Genomic DNA, 18156 nt, shown 5'->3' on the forward strand with positions numbered 1-18156 from the left:
TCTCTCTCTCTCTCTCTCTCTCTCTCTCTCTCTCCTTCTCTTGATTGAGCCTGATTGCGAGTGATTACACTCGCGTTCGCGCGATACGATATGTCGGAGAGGTGACGTTTACGAACAGCGTGAACAGTCACGTAATTGGCTTCTCTCTCATTCGTACACACGCATCAATTATCGTTCGAAATCAAGTATTGGATCATTGATTATGAAAAACTTGACAGGTGTATATGTAGCAAAACTCCAATAATTTCGAGCGCGTGATGGACATCGATTTTTTTATAGAATTCGAAATTATTTTCTTTCCCTTCCAATTAGCGACTGATAGCAAAAGACGAAAGAGATGTGTTTTTCTTTCTCTTTAGAGTCTTAGTGTGAGGATAGATACGCATTTTACGATCTTTGCAGTCACTTAAGATCGGAATCGTCACGAGTAGAGGAATTGGCTCGCTTGTAAAGGAACAATCGAAACTGTGATGCTCGAAATTACTGGAGTTCTACTCTTTGTGTAATAAATACTTATAAATATATATAATATATTAAATATTTAAATATTATAATATTTATATAATAAATATACATGTAATACACATTTATATAAATATAAATATAAATATAAATATATAAATATAAATATATATATGTGTATATATATATGTATATATATATATATACATATGTTCAATAATATATATATTCAAGTTTTATATTTGATGACCCAATACATCAATTACGAAAAGAAAGAGATAATTATTTTGATATTATATGTGAGAATCGCGAGGTGATATTAAATACGATATAACATATGCGTGGCTTTCTTAAACGCAACTAATGTTGAGTGAATACCAAAGTCCAACGTTTGCTCAAAAGCAAAGGTTATCGCGCCGATGTTTCTGATGGAATTAGCAATTATAAAATAACGAGTTATATATACATAGATTTCTGCATTTTAATATCGATGACCGTAAGCGATTACAATTAAGGTAACGTTATATCGAGCAGAATCGTCGTCGTCCTTCACGTCCTTTGAAACATCAATTCCGCTCGAGGTCTCGCATGCATCGATCCGATGCGTCGGGATTCAGAAATTTTGAACCGTGAAGACCACGTCCCGTCTCGGACGCAGACGAGGTTAACAACAAAACGACTTCTCCGCTGTTTTATTCTGTACTTAACCCTTTTCTCTCTCTCCCTCTCTTTCTCTTTCTTTCTCTTTGTCCTTCTGCAGACCGACGCATTACGTCAGATTTATTTTCAACGGCGCCACACGCGTGTGAACCCCACGACCTTCGCCGTTCGCTTTGGAAGTGAAAGTATCGCATGCGAGCCTCTTCCGCAAGGTCTGAACTCTCGACAAGTGTCTCGATAAGATTTTTCACAAATCCGACGTTGATGACATCTGATGGCTATTGTCGTTTATCAAAGATTTAGTTTATAGATAGATATATCGCGAGTATTTTTTTTTTAATTATCTTATTGGAAATGTTTTATTTACATTTGATCTAATTTTTGCGCGTATCAATTTTAGTTTTACATCTCAAGCCTTGTCAGGCTTGATTGTCTCAATTTCGTGTTAAGAATCAAGTAATTTACTTACTTTATTTAATTTCCTCTCTCTTTCTCCCTTTCATTTAAGTCATCATTTCGCGGAATTACGCGAGTGGCGGTTTTAAATAACGAACTTCCTGCTGCATGGTCGGTTAATGAAGATATACATATTTTAATAATGTCTCGCAATTACTCACCACATCCTTGTGAGTGTCCGTAGTAAATTCAGTGATGACACGCTCGTCCGTAATATCGCGTACGTCTCGCACAGAAGTGAAACTCGAAGATTGATCGATTACGTAAGAGGATTGTTGCACCACTTCAGATGTACGCGTGATATCCTCGTGCGTGATATCCGCGACATCCTCGACGTAACGAACCTTCGTGACGTCGTCCTGCGTCGTTTTTTTATCCGTCGTCGGTTTCTCCTTCGATTTCTCAATTGGTTCCGTTGGTTTTTTTCGCAAATCCTGCGGTTTCTCGTAAACGAAGGATCCGTCCCAAGTGGAGGCGCCCGGTTTCGATGGCCGGTGCGTTCTGTCAACCGGACTTTTTTGCGGTCTCTCGTCTTTAGGTTTCCTAGAGTCGATCTCCTGTCGAGGAGACGGTTTTGGCTTTTCGTCTGAGGGCTGTCTCGGCTTCTCGATCGCGCGCACTTTATCTCCCGTGCTCTCGTCGATGAAAGTTTCGGATATGTTCGACAAATCGTATGTTTTCGTATCGGTGACGAACGTTTGCTCGACCGTCACGGAACTCGTGGAAAAATCGGCAGTGTTCGTCACGTCCTTCGACGTTTCTGATATCACAACTGTTTTGCGATCGGTGACGTCACTCGGTTTTTCTTTCAGTGGACTCGGTTTGTCCACAGTTGTATCTTTCGAAGGTGTCTTTTTATCGCCCGGTTTTTTCTCCACCGGTTTTTCGTACACGAACGATCCGTCCCAGGTGGAAGCGCCCGGTTTCGTTGGCCGATAACTTCTGTCAATCGGACTTTTCTGCGGTCTCTCGTCTCTGGGCTGTCCAGCGTCTTCCGGACGCTGTCGAGGAGACGGTTTCGGCCGCTCGTATTCGATCGAGCTTATCTTATCCTCTTTGCTCTCTTCGATGGCTTTCGTTAGATTTAACGAGTCGTGTGTCTTCGACTCGGTGACGAACGTTTGCTCGACCGTCACCGAACTCGTGGAATAATCGGCGGTACTCGTCACGTCCTTCGACGTTTCTGATATTACGACTGTTTTGTGGTCGGTGACGTCACTCGGCTTTTCTTTCAGTGGACTCGGTTTGTCCACGGTTGTATCTTTCGAAGGTGATTTTTTATCACCCGGTTTTTTCTCCACCGGTTTTTCGTACACGAACGATCCGTCCCAGGTGGAAGCGCCCGGTTTCGTTGGCCGATAACTTCTGTCAATCGGACTTTTTTGCGGTCTCTCGTCTCTGGGCTGTCCAGCATCTTCCGGACGCTGTTGAAGAGACGGTCGCTCGTAGTCGATCGTGCGTATCTTATCCTCTTTGCTCTCTTCGATGGTTTTCGTTAGATTTAACGAGTCGTGTGTCTTCGAATCGACGACGAACGTTTGCTCGACCGTCACCGAACTCGTGGAATAATCGGCTGTGCTCGTCACGTCCTTCGACGTTTCCGATATCACAACTGTTTTGCGATCGGTAACGTCACTCGGTTTTGCTTTGAGTGTACTCGGTTTGTCGTATATAGACGTATCTTTTGGTGTCTTTTTATCTACTGGTTTTTGCTCTCTCGGTTTTTCGTACACGAACGTTCCGTCCCACGTAGACGAGCCCGGTTTCGTAGATCGGTAGCTCTTGTCGCTTCCCCGAGGCTCCTTTCTCTCGGGACTTTTAATGGCGCTCTTGGAAACGGTAATTACATCAGACGGTCTCTTCACGGGGCTGCCTTCGTCAATGGTTATCGTTTTTTGCGTCGTTATCGGCTGGCCGTCGCGAATAACGACGGTTTCGACGGAGGTCGTCGAATAATCGAGATTGTCGGAATCCTTGTAACTTTCATGCGTCATCGATTGTTCGACAACCACGGAACTCTCCGTGATCTCGGAGCTGCTGTCTCGCGTGACATTTCGCAGATCGGCGATCTCGTGCCGCTTCTTCGACGTGTCCGCGGATATTTTTCCGCTTTCGTCAACCGGACGAGATTTATCCGGCAGTCTGCCATCGACGGACTCTCTGCTGGGCGGTCGTTTCTTCTCCTGCGGTTTCTCAGCCACGAAGGTTCCGTCCCACGTCGACGAGCCGGGTTTGGTGCTTCGAAAATTTCTGGGCGTTTTTTCGGGACTAACCGGACGTGGCGACGACGGACTGGTTTGACGTTCGGTTGTCGAGACTCGGCCTCGCGACGTGTCTTTATCGAATCTAATCGTCGTCTCGATCGGACGACCCTCGTGAACGACCGTCTCGTAAATCGTGGACGTCAGACTCGCGTCTTTGATGTCCGAGAAGCTCTGCTGACTTGACGAGTGTTCAACAACGTAGGAAGTGCTCGTGATGACGTCCTCGTTCATCGACTTATCCTCGGTAACGTCCCGAATATCGAGAGCCCTTGTCATACGTCTGTCCTCCGGTTTTCGTCGACTGTCGGGTGTCGTTTTAGGTTGTTCGTAGACGAAAGTCCCGTCCCAGGTGGACTGACCCGGTTTGTAACAACGCGAACTCGCGTCTCGTCGAGGAGGAGACTGTTTCTCGGGACTTTCCGAAGTACCGCGCCTAATTCTCTCGTCAGAACCGTCCTCTTCCAAGATCACCTCGGACACGGACGTGACCTTCTCGACGTTCTTCTTGTCGCTCGAGATCGCGTACTCGACGATGTACGAGGCTGACATCGACTCAGAGACGTTCGAGACGTCCTCGGTGACGTCCTCGATGTCCACGGAGTCGTGGCGCTTTTCCGTTCGTCGGACGACTGTGACGTCCGAAGGATGTTGCTTCTTTGCATCGTCCCGCGGCTTTTCGTACACGAATTCGCCGTTCCACGTGGAATCGCCGGGTCTGGCAACTCTTTTATGAGACGGGCTGGCAGGATGTTCTTTGATCGGTGTACCGTCGACGTGGATCGTGCTTTCTCTGCTTACGTCGTGTCGTTCTTCCGAAATAAATCTGGTGCTGTCAGTGGCGCCTTTCACGACGCGCGTCGTCTCGGACGATTCTCTCTCGTACGTGCCATCCGTGCTCTTCTCCTTAAAGTCCTTTCTCTGAGTCGTCTCCACGACATTGTCGGAGTCTTGTTGGCGGAACACGCCGTCAGAATCGTTACGCCGGGGTCTCGGTTCGCTTTTCTCCAAGACGAAACTGCCGTCCCACGCGGAATCGCCGAGCTTTGAATGACGAATCGATCCTCTCGGATATTTCTCGTCGGCGAAGTCCGTCGCATCTTCAGAGGACGTGACTTTCTCCGAAGACGTGGCGTCGCGAATACGAGTGGTCACGTAACCATCGTCGACAGTCATCTTGGTGTCTCGAGTCACGCTCGAAGACACGATTTGATCGATCGTCTCTTTGCTGGTAGTGGAGGCCTTTTGAGTGACTTTAACGCTCGTTTCGCTACCTTGTCGCGAAACGTCGCTCTTCGAACCCGCCGTTTTGTCGCTTCGATTTTCGGGAAATTTAACGGGTTTCTCGTAGACGAACGTGCCGTCCCACGTGGACTGGCCGGGCTTGTTGCAGCGAGTTGACAACTCAACTTTCGATCTTGATTCGCCTCGCGCACTTTTCTCTCCGCTTTTGATGTCGTCGGCAATTTTGATAGAAGTCACGCTGGACGGCGTGATCGTGCGCTCGTTGTCGACCTCCCGGCTCGACGTGGCCGTCGTTTTGCCATTATCCTCGATCCTGTCGCCCGTCTCGCGAATCCTCGTCGTGTTCGATGTCGTTTGGCCGTCCTTCGTTATCGCCTCGCTCGTCTCGCTGCTCACGCGAACGCTTTCGGTCGACCTTGACGACGTATGAGGAACCGGGCGATCTCCTCCGGTGATTGTGACGTCGTCAACGGTGGTGGACGATTGTTCTCGGCTCGTCGATGAACTCTCGACGACGGTGCTCGAGGACACCGACTCTTGAACCGTCGAGCTGGTTGACGCGTTCTGACTTTGCACGGACTGTTCGATCGTTCCTCCCTGAAGAACACGATTCTCCGAGAGAGACTTCGCAGTCTCGCGCGGAGTTTCGTGCGTCTTCTTCGCTTGCTTGATCGATTGGGTCTGCTCTGCGGCAATGAAGTCCTGAGAACTCTTCCCGGTCTTACGGCTGGCCGAGGTTCGCTGTACTGAGGTTTGCGGAGGTGTTTCGATAACTTTGATCACATTACCTTTTGAATCCATGATGACCTCGCGACTCGCGCTCGTCACCTCCATCATGCTGCTTCTGGATTCGCTCTTCATGACCTGACTCGACTCCTCGACCACGCTGGTCGAAGACACGACCTCGACCGTTTCTGTGGTCGACACGTCCGACGACGACGTCGTCGCCACCTCGTTCTTTTCCTTGTTCCTCGTCTTCGTGCCCTTCTTGTGAATAGTCATTGCGACGAGCTTCCGGTTGCGCGCGGTTTACACAACCCGAGTACAAGGATTGTAATTAATTTTTTCACACGCGCGTGTGCGACGATAGCAAATTGCGACGAGAACCAATGAAGAAAGTCGCGAAATACCAATTTTTTGCACAATTATAACCGAATATCTCTTTGATTCCTCAATCACTGACGCTGAAATGTCACGTCTCTCAAAATTCCAGACACAGACGATTCGCTTATCGCATTCGAACGTTTATTATCGGCGTGTTTATCAATTGGCACTCGGTATGTGAACCACTTCTCGGTATGTTTACTACTACTCTAGCTCTCGCGTTCACCGACGTCTCTCGAAGCAAACTGAAGCTCCGCTGTGACCGGCCTCGTTTACAAACTCGTTTCTTCTGTATGATCCCCGGAACTTTCCCGCCCGCGTTATATACATGCGTGCGCGCTTCTTGCTTCTCGCTCGCGCGCCGGCATCAAGTGGGAAGGTTCTCTCCTCTCCTTCTTTTCCGACGTGAGATTCTCACTCCGAATAATAAAAAAAACAAAAAAAAGAAAACTCCGAAATCCGTGCGTGAACGAGGTGTGTCACCAACGTGGTGCGTAGCTCGCGATTCGATGGCTCGCGAGCCGATGCGGTGTCGGATTCGATGTCGCTTGTTGTAAGTGCGTCTAGACGTACGCGCGCGAGGTACACTCCGCTCCGCGCCGTTCCTCTCTCGCCCCCGTCACTGACACTGACATACACCAAGTATGGACCTTTTATTGCCCGGAGAACACCGGTGTATCCCTACTTTCCGCGCCGCGTGGAACCTTTGCTCGTTCGCGTTCGTCTCGCTAGGTACGTGGCTCGCTTCGCGTGGGACGTTGCTGCCACCCATCTTCGTGTGTCTCACATGTATTTGAGACTGTGGGACGTATTGTCCGCGTCAACAATTGACGTGTACGGTTCACCGGGCGTGAACGTCACACGCGCGTGTACACACGCGCACACATTCGTCACACTGTGTCGCGCAGCCAGGTGTATCGGTTTTCGTATAAGCGCGCGCGATGCGCGCCAGATTACTGGTCGTCATCTTCTGTCTTTTTTCTGTCCCTCGCGCCGCATATCTTCGCGACTTCTTCTTCTTTCGTCACGCGCGTATGTTGTTTGCACAGCGATAGTGTACATGTCGCGCATGTACGCTTTGTGTCAATGTCGAATTTCAATAAGTCGCTCGTCCGATGATGTGAAAAAGCATCGAGAAATAATTTTTTTTTTTTCTAGCGAAAATATTGTTGACAATCGCATACTCTGACGCGGACTTAACGGAGAGAAATAACACACACACACATTTGCGAGTAATTAATTAATAATAATCTTCGGATGTGTGCGTCGCACATTTATAAATACTACAAAATATTGTGGTATCGAAGTTGAATATTTTGATGTTAATTTAATTAAATACTCGACGAAATAACACAATACTAAAGTTTTATTGTTAAAGAGAACGTAAAATATATTGACGTTCGGCTATAACACCACGTCAATTTGCAGATATGTAGAGGCGTGCCGCATGAACACACACGCGCGTACATATATATATATATGTATATATATGTATACACGCACGTAGTTGTACATTACGTAACACACACGTAAACGCAGGATGTAGTCTTTTTTATCTTTTCCGTCACAGCGTGCACCTGTTAATCTCTCGCGTGGAATTCCGAACTGAATTTTTGCGTAATATGAAAAAATAATCCGAAATAGATATTTTTTTTTGCGCGCGTAAATAAAATTTTACAATTTTACACGAAATTAAATTTTACAAAAATTAGATTTCGTGCGTTTTACGTGTGACGTTCGTTTATTAAATTCTATTTTTTCATTAAACACGCGCGTGCAATCTCTATGCAAAATTATGTTGCAATTTTAATATCGTACACGCAATGAGTGCACGAAATGTACAGATTGCATTTGTTTTATACGTCAAAAACAGGCGCCGATGAAGAATCCCTGTAAAAAAAAAAAAAAAAAAAACAAAAGCATACGGTATCTTCTTCTCCGTGGGCGCGAATCAGATAAGTTGTTCTTCTCGATACTAATTTCTATACGAGAGCTCGTGCAGTGATTCACGACGCGTATAAGCAGCGAGTTTCTTCGTCTCCTCGACGTTTCGCGCAGTGAGAAATAATCGCGGACAACGAGCGTCGCGAACATGATGGAGAAATCGGTGGGGGCACCTTCGCAGAACCGGTCCATCGTGATGCCACGGTGTAAACCGAGCGATGACGTAGGCTTACAGAAACCACTGCGAAGGTTGTAAACGGCGTTTCCTCTCAGACGACAATAAGGGGACAAGCGCGTAAATAAGAAAAAAAAATATATATATATATATATAACAGAACTCTATTATCATGTGGGAGTAATATATATCATTGGCGCTTAAAAAACTCGAATTCTGCGAGAAACATCGGACAATATGTTTGTCTTCTCTTCTCTCGTCACGAAATCTTTTTATTAAACTTATGTCACAATCATTAGTAGATCATATAGTATATTTTGTTTTCTGAAAATTGCGCGATCGCGATTTGCTCATTGAAGCAAATTTTCGCATTAAATGGCATAAAGAGGGATATTTCGTTGCTGCGTCGCAGTTCGATGTACATTTAAACGACAAACACGATAATAGAGCAAACACACGCATTATAGGATAATTACCGCATTCATGCTTTCGCGTTTGAAATTGCTAAAATGTTTGTAAATGACCGTCCGTGGCGCATATGGCGAGCATCAAAATATTAATGCATGATTTGCAAATAATAATAATGGGTCAGCGCTGCGCGAGGCGGGCCGCAAAAGCGGCACGTCGCACCACGCGTCATGTGTTCGCGAATGTAACATCGGATATATGTTGTGGCACGTGAAACAGCCGTCGAATATTATGAAACGTCAATAAGTGTTATAAATGTTTTTGCTATCGCGCTGGAGAAAAGAGTCTTTTGATTTTTTTTTTCTCTTCCACCTGTGATAGTCGCGATTGTTTAAAGAAAGCCGATTACGTTCCTGCACTCGGTCAGCGTTGACTCATCGGAATAAATTGCGCGATAAACAAACATCGCTCGCATTGCGAAAATGCCAATTCGGCGAAGGAAGTGCGCGAGCATTTTTTTTTTTATAACGGGACGCGCGCGTTAACGCCCACGTGAAGCGGTCTTCACGTCTCGTTGCGGAACGAGTTCGTTAACATTTTGATTGAACGAGAAAATTGTTCGCCCGATTTACTCTACGTGGCTAGGAAACAAATGTTACGCAAGTGTTGCCATTCGCGGCGACGTGCCACGTTTATTGGTTGTTCAGAGCAATTCCAGAGCCGGAAACTCCGTTTTTTTTAAAAAACTTATTCTTCGAATCTTGAAAAAACAGAAGCCGAAGATAAGGAGAAGGAGGGGAAAATATGAAAAATTTGTTTTTTTCTCGCGGTTTTCCCTGCTTGCTTTAAAATACACATCGGACGAAGGAACGTGTCTGTATCAATGCGTTAGCATACTCGCTCCCGGCTGCGGAGCCCGCTTCGCAGGCGTCAACGTCGTCGCAAGGTGTGTCTCGTTGAAAAATATTCTCACGTACGTTTAAACCTGAAGACGTTTATTACAGCTGTAATGAATGCTTGTTTCTTACGACGATTTCAATTTACATGCGCAATGAAATGCATCATTTATTACACGAACAGAGCGCTCGAAAAACTTGCGTTTTAAAAACTATCTCAGTTGACAGATATTTTTATAATTAAAAAATCTCCGATTGTCGTGTTCCTGTTACAATCGTCGCACGTTAAAGAGATTAAAAGATCAGAAAAACGCAGAAGAAGCGACCAAGTAAAAATCCGTACGTCTGAAATTTGAACGGAAAAATTGATCGCGAACGGCAACTCTCGTAAATTTTATTTTCAAGATTGGAGACGCGCAATTCTGTACGTGACAGCTGTAACGATCGATCGGCAAAAAGTTTCCGATCACATGCGGAGTGCATCCCCGCGATCATTTCGCTTAAGGGGCGAAAGTACCACACCCGTCTTGTACCCGTCTTGTTTTCTCCGTAAAAAGCGACGGCGGGTCACGGCGTGGGCAGAAAACCAGACGCAGACTTCTCTCGAGTTCGACTTCTTCGAATGCGCCGTATTTGGCGAATGTGTCGAAATCCGTAGGCGAACCGGTAACCGCAGAGCGAGCGCGTCATCCGTATGTACCGGTGAGCGTAGCGTGAATGATTCCGTACGTGTCACTCGCAATAAGCTTGCGCGTAAGTGCCGCGCCATTTTCCCGCCAGATTAATGTTCTTTTGCGACTTTCGCCGACCTCAACGTCGCGAGTGCGCGAATTTATTATTCGCTCGAAAGCTCCGAGAACTAATTTTTCAATTGCGCATGTAACAATTAACATATGTCACATGTTTACTTTTTATCGGCTCCGAACGTCAATTTACATTAAAAAAATTAATGTAGTATCGCTTTTAAAGTTATTTTCCGTAATTATTAAAAAATATTCCCGTATACGCGAGAAGTCGCAACGCATCAAGCATGATTATTCATTTTGCGCAGTCTGGAAACAACAACACGCTGGTTGATCCACTTACGTACGTTCATTTTTTTTCGCGTCGAAGGACGCGATCGAATTCTTAGATGGCGACATCACGCGGCGAAGATACCTTAATCAGTAATTGATTTCGAGAGAGAGAGAGAGAGAGAGAGAGATATCGGCACGCGTGCCTCGCGTACAAAAAATCGCGCGGTCAAACCGAGAGGAATTTGCGCGGATACTTAAGGCGAACGGGGTTAACTTTATGCGGGAGAGAGAGAGAGAGAGAGAGAGAAAAAAAGAGTCAATCGCTCTCCGTAAATCAGTTTGGCGCGGTCTTTCTCCCGGGGGAGAATTGAAAGCATGCCCAACTCTGGGAGAGAAGAGGCCGCCCCGCCGTAATGGATAGCGCCATAATTAAGTACGGTGCGCGGCGGACTCTCTCATTAATTAACGTTAAAAGGGAAACTTTTGTAATTGCGCTCCTCCTAAGACGAAGCGATGCAGCCTGACCTTCTTCGCTGACGCGTCGTTAGACGTCGATGTCAGAGAGGAACCAGCCGGTTGCATCTTGCGGGAGTAACGCCCTTTTAGTAATTAAGAGTGTTCTAATTTATTATGTTACACAGTCCGTAAATTCTTTACAAATAGTACAGGTAACGCGGTGCGTTACTTCAGCAGTGTGCTCGAAATTTTCGGCGTTACTTCAATTAACGCAAAATATCGCACGTACGTGTCTCTCTTCCTTTGAATAAACTTCTTAAAGTTACATACATATACACACACACACATACACACGGTACGTATTTATTACTTTTGACTAAAAATAAAAAAAAACAACAGAATCTTAAATTAATGTTTAATATTTCTAAAAAAGAATATGAATTTAAACGAAGCGTGCGCGTGACTCGTCATCAAAGCACAAGTCAGTCTCGACGTCGTGAAATCATCGGACGTAAAACTGACCGATTATTCACGCGCGAGTTATAAAATCACGCAACAAGCTACAATGAATACTCTGTTTCTCTCCCCCTCCTCTCCCCCCCGTTGCAATTCGTTTTTCACGGAATCCTTCGCTTTTTTTTCCGTCGCGACCTTTTTTTCAGGGCCGAGGATTCCGCGGTGTCTTTTTTTCCGTTCTTGTCATCATCCTTCGCCCTCAAGGATCGGTCTTTTCAAGTACGATATTTCCATACGCGCGTCCCGATTGTGTGCGAGATGCATGCAGACCATAAAAGCAAACACGAACGAATTTTTCACAACAGGGTCGGGGGGATAAGTCTCGCGCATATTTGCGGCCTGTGATGTCACGACGAGTCGTTTCGGTTATCCGTCGGGCGCTAAGAGTCTCTCGACGGATATATTCTTCATACAGCGATAAATATCGAAGAATAACTCTCTCGGAGCCCCCAATGCGAGCGAGGTCTTGCTTGTACATACAACGAAACCATATCCCGTCGCGCTCACGACCGTGACACTAAAAAACACAGACATCGCGGCAGTGGTTCTCGCGTACTTTTTTCCCCTGGAGGGATTTCGATTTAGAGAAAGGCTGAGTTTTTTTTTTTATAGACCGCGCACGAAATACGCAACAGAGATTGTCATTGACGTTCGTTGGAGCGAAAATTTATATGTAATTTCTCATTTTCGAGTGCAAAATGTCGAGCGACGCGAAATAAAAAAACAGGTCAGAATAAAGTATATCTCCGCCTCGATGAGCGGTAACAAGCGGATTTATCGGTGTAACTAGCCTGTCCGTCGTTTCCCACAAAGGGATGGAGGTGGAGCGTTCCACCCTCGAACGTGATTAGAATCTTGCTACTAATCCCGACGCAAATTGAATCGCAGCCACCGGCGCGCGCTCGCTCGCTCGCCGTGACAGCCGATACAGAGAAATGCAATTACGGATGGCACGCACGTATAAGGCGTGACCACGCGACACGGAAAATTGACACGATTATCGATAACCGCGCCCGAACCAGAGATGCACACACCGCGTGCATCTGTGCGCATCTCTCGCGCCGCAGGCATGCACCGACTGAGCGTTTGCGATCCCTTGTGCTTAAACTGCCTTTAGGGACTGGGCACGTGGTCGATACCAGATCGGCTTTGTAGTCATGTACATAAACCGCCTCCAATATCATCAAATTAATTAATATTTGCTACGTTCGATAAAGCATTCGATCTAAGCAATAGAGCGGTAGTTGTAGTTGAGGTAAAACAAGCGATCGCACACGTTAATTGCTTTTTGCACGATAATTCACACGTGAGAATGTATTTTTTTTATAGATATTGAAAAAGAATTGTTTTTGTGTACGATATATTATATAATAATATCATAATTTTATGTGCATTGCATTAATTGCAATTTCTATCAAAAACTCTGCGAGATCTGTGCAATTTTTTTCTCTTTATTCAGAATTTCTCTGATAAAACATGCAAATCTCTCTTTGAGGTAAAGTTGAATGTGCGTACATATTGGTGCATGGTTGCACACAATGTGCATGTCCTAGATGTGGTAACCACGGACGGTATTGATGAAACAAATGAAGAGATTTGTCTATTTTTGTCTATTTTCGTTGTTTGAAATTATAATATTATGTCTACGTATAAATTTTTCACCATAAATGAGCAACATAATATGCGTGTAAATATTCCGAGTAATAAATTTTTTTACGACAGAACAATGAATATTCGCGCATTTCGTAGGAATGTTAATTAATGGGTGTACGGAATCATATTTCAATTTTGTAATGTACCAGAAATTTTAATCACAGCTACCAAAGAATTTTTCTACATGTATATGTATACATAGATATAGCTAAAAGCTATAGCTGCACGTAACGGTCTACGTGTGTGTGTGTGTGAGAAAATTTTATTACATCAAAAGCTCTAGTAAGTAGCAAAACATTGGCGTACAGTGCTAGTGAAGCATGTTGCGGAGAGATCAGAAAATGGTTTTCTTTTCTTACACAATAAAACTTATATGTCGTTACTTATAACATAAAAATAACATATTTTTAATCATGTTTGTAAAAAGTATTGGAAACTATATAAAATATATAGTTTTATCCTCTTTATTGTATTTTTTATTTGTCGTTTAATAGAAAACGAAAATGTTTTTTCTGTGTTTTAGATATTTTTTATATATTTCTTATTGATTAAAAACTAATACGGCTTCATTAAGTATTATAATTAAATCAAGAAATAGAACTTTACAGTCATACGCTGGATGCGAAATATATATAATTTTTTTAAACATGTAAATTACTACACATAGAAAAATTGAATAACAATTTTAAAATTTATATAAATGTTACTTTGCACCACATATATATGAATTATTCCTATTAAACCCCTAAAATGAAATTTAAAAAATCTTAACGCGAAAAATATATATTTTGCATATACATATATCGAGGGTATGGCTATAAAGTCCTATATCTTGATTTTAATTAAAAACTAAAATAATTGTGTGCGCATTCTGAGAACTGAGCTCCTCTTCAGATAACATTGCTAAACCATTAATCTAAGTGGCAAACTTTACCTAAAAAAAAAAAAAAAAGTTATTACGTTTTGTCGTGATCGTTCTAAGAAATTACTAGGGTGCGAAGAAGTTGGAAACTCATTTCAATCTTCGATAAGACATGCTGCCATCCTATGCAAACCGTTGCGCGTGAGAAAGAATCGCTCAGCTGGCTTTTCTATTCGGGTTGAAAGAAAACGGCTTGATCCTTCCAGAAATGCAGGTGTAGGGAATAACCTGTCCGCGCTTGATTCCATTCGCGTGTAACCTGAGGGATCTCGTGTTTGTCGTCGGAACAAAGGAGAAAATTGCGCGTGGATGTAAGATAAGAAATTTCTCTCTTGAGTTTCTGCAGCCACCGCGACACGCCTCGCGAACTCTACTTATTTTTCCACACAATACGCTTCTGTGCGTGTGCAACGTGCGATAAATGAACACACAATGTGTGAGACAAATACATCACGTGATTAAAAAATGCAAAAACAAAAAATTGTCTCGAATTTGTTTTATCTGTAATTTTTTTTTCTCTCTATATGTTTTCTCACTTTATTTGAAAAAGATAGTTGAAAATATTTGTGCGCGCTCACCTACGATCGCGCCTCTTGATCACTCCACGCTTCAGGTATCGATCGTTGTTACGTTAGAAAACCATGTAATTCTTGGCTTTTCTATTCTACAATTCTGCATCAAAAACACATCGCGTCGCAAGATTTAAAAAGTACCCGATGAATCGCGGCATGTTTCAATCGTTGAATAATCACATCGTGACACGAGTACGACAACGTCGTCGACGACGGCGACGACGACGACGACGACCAGCACGTCACAGACGCGTCGCGACGTCTGACGTTCCCGCGTCGCGATGCCGCATATGACAAAGTTCGCGTGTGCGCCCTCGATGTATGTTCGAGACGCGTGCGCGGTAAAAGCTGAACTATATGCCCTTATACACTAGGTTTCCCAGGATGAGAATCGTTCCGCATACAAAATGCATAAAGTACTTAGGAGTGGGAGTAACAGCCGCAATTGCTGCGAACAAAAAAGATAGAAGTACATATCTAAACACCTTCAAGGTCACGCAAACATAAAAAACAAGCAAATATTGTTCGGCACCAGGAATAGTTGTAGTATCAAGATAATTTTTTAAAATAAAACACGTATAAATGATGCGTTTTATTGAAAAATTAAATTTTGCGCCTTTGTTGACACCCTATATTTGTAAATAAAGCACAGATTGTAATGTTAATTTTCGTGATGAGAGAGAGAAAGATGTTTACGTAAGTTGTCCTTTATTTTTACGTGACCTTAAAAAAGTTAAATATATTTTTTTATATTTAAATATATTTTTTCTTTTTTATTATACAAAAAAACAACACACCATACATTTTAATTTTCCCTCAATATTAAAAAAGTAAAAAAACAATGTCAAAAAAGGAATGTGTTACAATAAAGTGAAATCTTTTTGTTTTTTTACGTACAATGATTTCTGTTCTCTCTTTATGTATAATGCAGCAATGTAGCAACTGCTTGATAACCCGTAATTCCATATCCCACAAAGAAAGCTATTGCTCTTGCCGGTTGTTGCGGAATAACAGCATAGGAAAGGGTATGGCCAATTCGCGAAATTACAAAAACTCGTATCAAAATTTTAGCCAACCATGGCGCAGGTGCGGTACTAAGCCAGAGGTACGTGATTATGAACCAAGGTGTAATATTTTCGAGATCATTCAAATGGGCTCTTCGTACACGTTCCACATCTGGATCATCGAACGTTACTTTGGCTTTTTTTCCAGCAAACCCAGTATCTTCTGGATTAGCAAATACCTGTAACAATTACAAATTAGGTTTTTATTTATTTTCAACGGATCTTATGAGTTTTTAAATATTAGTAGCGTCACATAAGTATATACATAAATACAACAGAACCAGTAATTTCGAGCGCGTGGGCATTGATTCTTTCTAGAATTCGAAATTATTTTCTTACAGTTAACAATCAACTGATAGCAAGAGACGAAAAAAACATAAGTTTCTCTTAAGCTTAAAATATGATAAAATGATAATTGTATCGAATATCTCTTTTGTCAAACATACATATTTCATGTTAGGCTTCGAGATATGACGATAAAAACAAATGGGAGACCGAAGTTATTTTCTATACATCACATTTCTTACATTCAAAATATATACACATATGGGTGTGTGCAAATTATAAATATAATTAAGAGCTAAAAAATTTTAAAATAAAAATATAAAGATAAGGAGACTTATCTGATTTAGGAGGCTTATCTCTTTAACTGGAAAGAGAAGACTTATGTTTATTATTATTATTATCTGTCCCACATTAGTGATTGCTTATATAAGTGATCAAGTGGCATAGACTACGTTCTAGTAAAATCTTTCTGTGCATATCAATCTTAAGGCCTTGTTTATGCAAGCAATAACAGTTAACTTATGCCGAAACTAATAAAGTTCAACTATAGCATAGAATTGGAATGCTTCTGTTTATACAAAATTGCCGAACGCGTATAAACAGAAGCATTAAAATCCTACTATTTGAATCCTTTGTCGGTTCCGCGTAAGTTTAATTATTGCTCGCGCATAAACAAGACCTAAACATCTACATTCATACTATATTTTATTTACCATAGAAATTATTTTATTTAACACAGAAATGTAGAAATATAACAGTAATATAAGAAATGCGCAAAAAAAAATCTTTGTCTTAATTCGTATTGAATTTTATACGTACTAGTTTGCGAAATCGTGTCCGGCCAGTTAACAATGACATCGCCATCAGTTTCAGGACCAAAATACTGCCCCAAAAACCAAACACTTTCAGCGTTTCTGGATTTATCTCAACCATTCTTATAATTGCCTTCAAGTGTGCGATGTAATGACTCTGCACTATGAGAATGAGAAGCCGGTTTCACTGTGTCTCGGTCTGTGTTGGTCTGTTCCTTCGTCCCCCACTTGTTATATAAGAGATAGTAGACTCGCTGAATTACGCATTCAAACACTCTCAACTACGTATTTCTCAGATACGCGTATCTATTTAAGCTGATATTGCAAAACTACTCTACATGAGCCTGAGTCAATACGTTTTTATATAGTCAATTACGTTTTTATATTTAAATTTATAGCTGACGTATACACAACTCTAAGCTATTTTTGTAATTTTACCTTGAAGATGTAGAAATTACACACATGAAAAACTGATGATTACAATTATATATATATATATCGTTGCACTATGCATTAACTTTAATCGAACTTTTCTAACTTTAATCTAACTTAACTTTTCTAAAAATATAAAAGAATATGAAATATTTTCTGCAGATTACATTTAGGAACCACTTAAAAAAAAGTCAATCTGTGCACAAAAGAGCATCACAACACAAAAAAGTAAATAAACTTGTTAACTGTACAAAAAAAAGTTGAAACGTGTTGTTTCAATAATTTATGTACAAAAAATGTTTTGCTTTGCATGAATCTTGCATTTTATCAACATATATTATCAGTTTATTTAGTTAAGACTTGCAAAACATACGTAATAAAACAGAAACTCACCAACAGATAATACGCGAACTTTGACAAAGTGTAAGAAGACAAAAAAGACGAAGCTTACGCACAACTGTTGAGGTTAAGACTGATAAGAACAAAACCTGAGTAGTCAAAAAGAACTTAGGCTACGTTCCGTTTCACGCATATGCGCGCATGTATCTATAGTACACGTTACATATAGTATAGATAAATGCATATGCGTGAAACGGAACGCAGCTTTAAATTACTGACTCATTGTATGACCAATATAATTATTTTTTCTTGGTACTTTGTATATTATTATAATATGAAAAAAAAATATTTTAAAAATATTACAATAAGTATTATACATAAATATTAGAAAATGTTTATAACAGGCAGCGTTGCCGTGGAACTTGCCACACGTGACGTCACGCAGTAGAGAGATAGAGAGGTACGAGTCGTACCTCTC

The 18156-nt window shown here is 42.3% G+C and overlaps 2 protein-coding genes across 4 annotated transcripts in view; both read right to left on the reverse strand.

The window, feature by feature from the left end:
* The window catches only part of LOC109857720 (titin), a 21936-nt gene extending 15044 nt beyond the window's left edge, over positions 1-6892 (reverse strand). For all 3 annotated transcript variants that reach the window (XM_020434331.1, XM_020434330.1, XM_020434329.1), the window contains exon 1: positions 1740-6892. In XM_020434331.1, coding sequence (XP_020289920.1) covers positions 1740-6086 — 4347 coding nt within the window. In that variant the 5' untranslated portion in view covers positions 6087-6892. The remainder of the gene's footprint in view (positions 1-1739) is intronic.
* Positions 6893-15516: 8624 nt separating this feature from the next.
* LOC109857721 (microsomal glutathione S-transferase 1-like) lies at positions 15517-17841 on the reverse strand. Its single transcript, XM_020434332.1, has 3 exons — positions 17733-17841; positions 16915-17134; positions 15517-15989 (listed from the first exon to the last, which is right to left on the reverse strand). The coding sequence occupies exons 2-3, from the start codon at positions 17026-17028 to the stop codon at positions 15663-15665; spliced, it is 441 nt and encodes a 146-aa protein (XP_020289921.1). The 5' UTR covers positions 17029-17134; positions 17733-17841; the 3' UTR covers positions 15517-15662.
* Between the last annotated feature and the right edge of the window lie 315 nt (positions 17842-18156).

This window comes from Pseudomyrmex gracilis, unplaced genomic scaffold (genome assembly GCF_002006095.1).
Source record: "Pseudomyrmex gracilis isolate BER0280 unplaced genomic scaffold, ASM200609v1 scaffold_169, whole genome shotgun sequence".
NCBI lineage: Eukaryota > Metazoa > Arthropoda > Insecta > Hymenoptera > Formicidae > Pseudomyrmex > Pseudomyrmex gracilis.

Coding starts and splice junctions, on each gene's coding strand:
- LOC109857721 (XM_020434332.1), bottom strand. CDS start 17,028: ATGGTTGAGATAAATCCAGAAACGCTGAAAGTGTTTGGTTTTTGGGGC. Junction 15,990..16,914: donor GGACACGATTTCGCAAACTA/GTACGTATAAAA, acceptor TAATTGTTACAG/GTATTTGCTAATCCAGAAGA.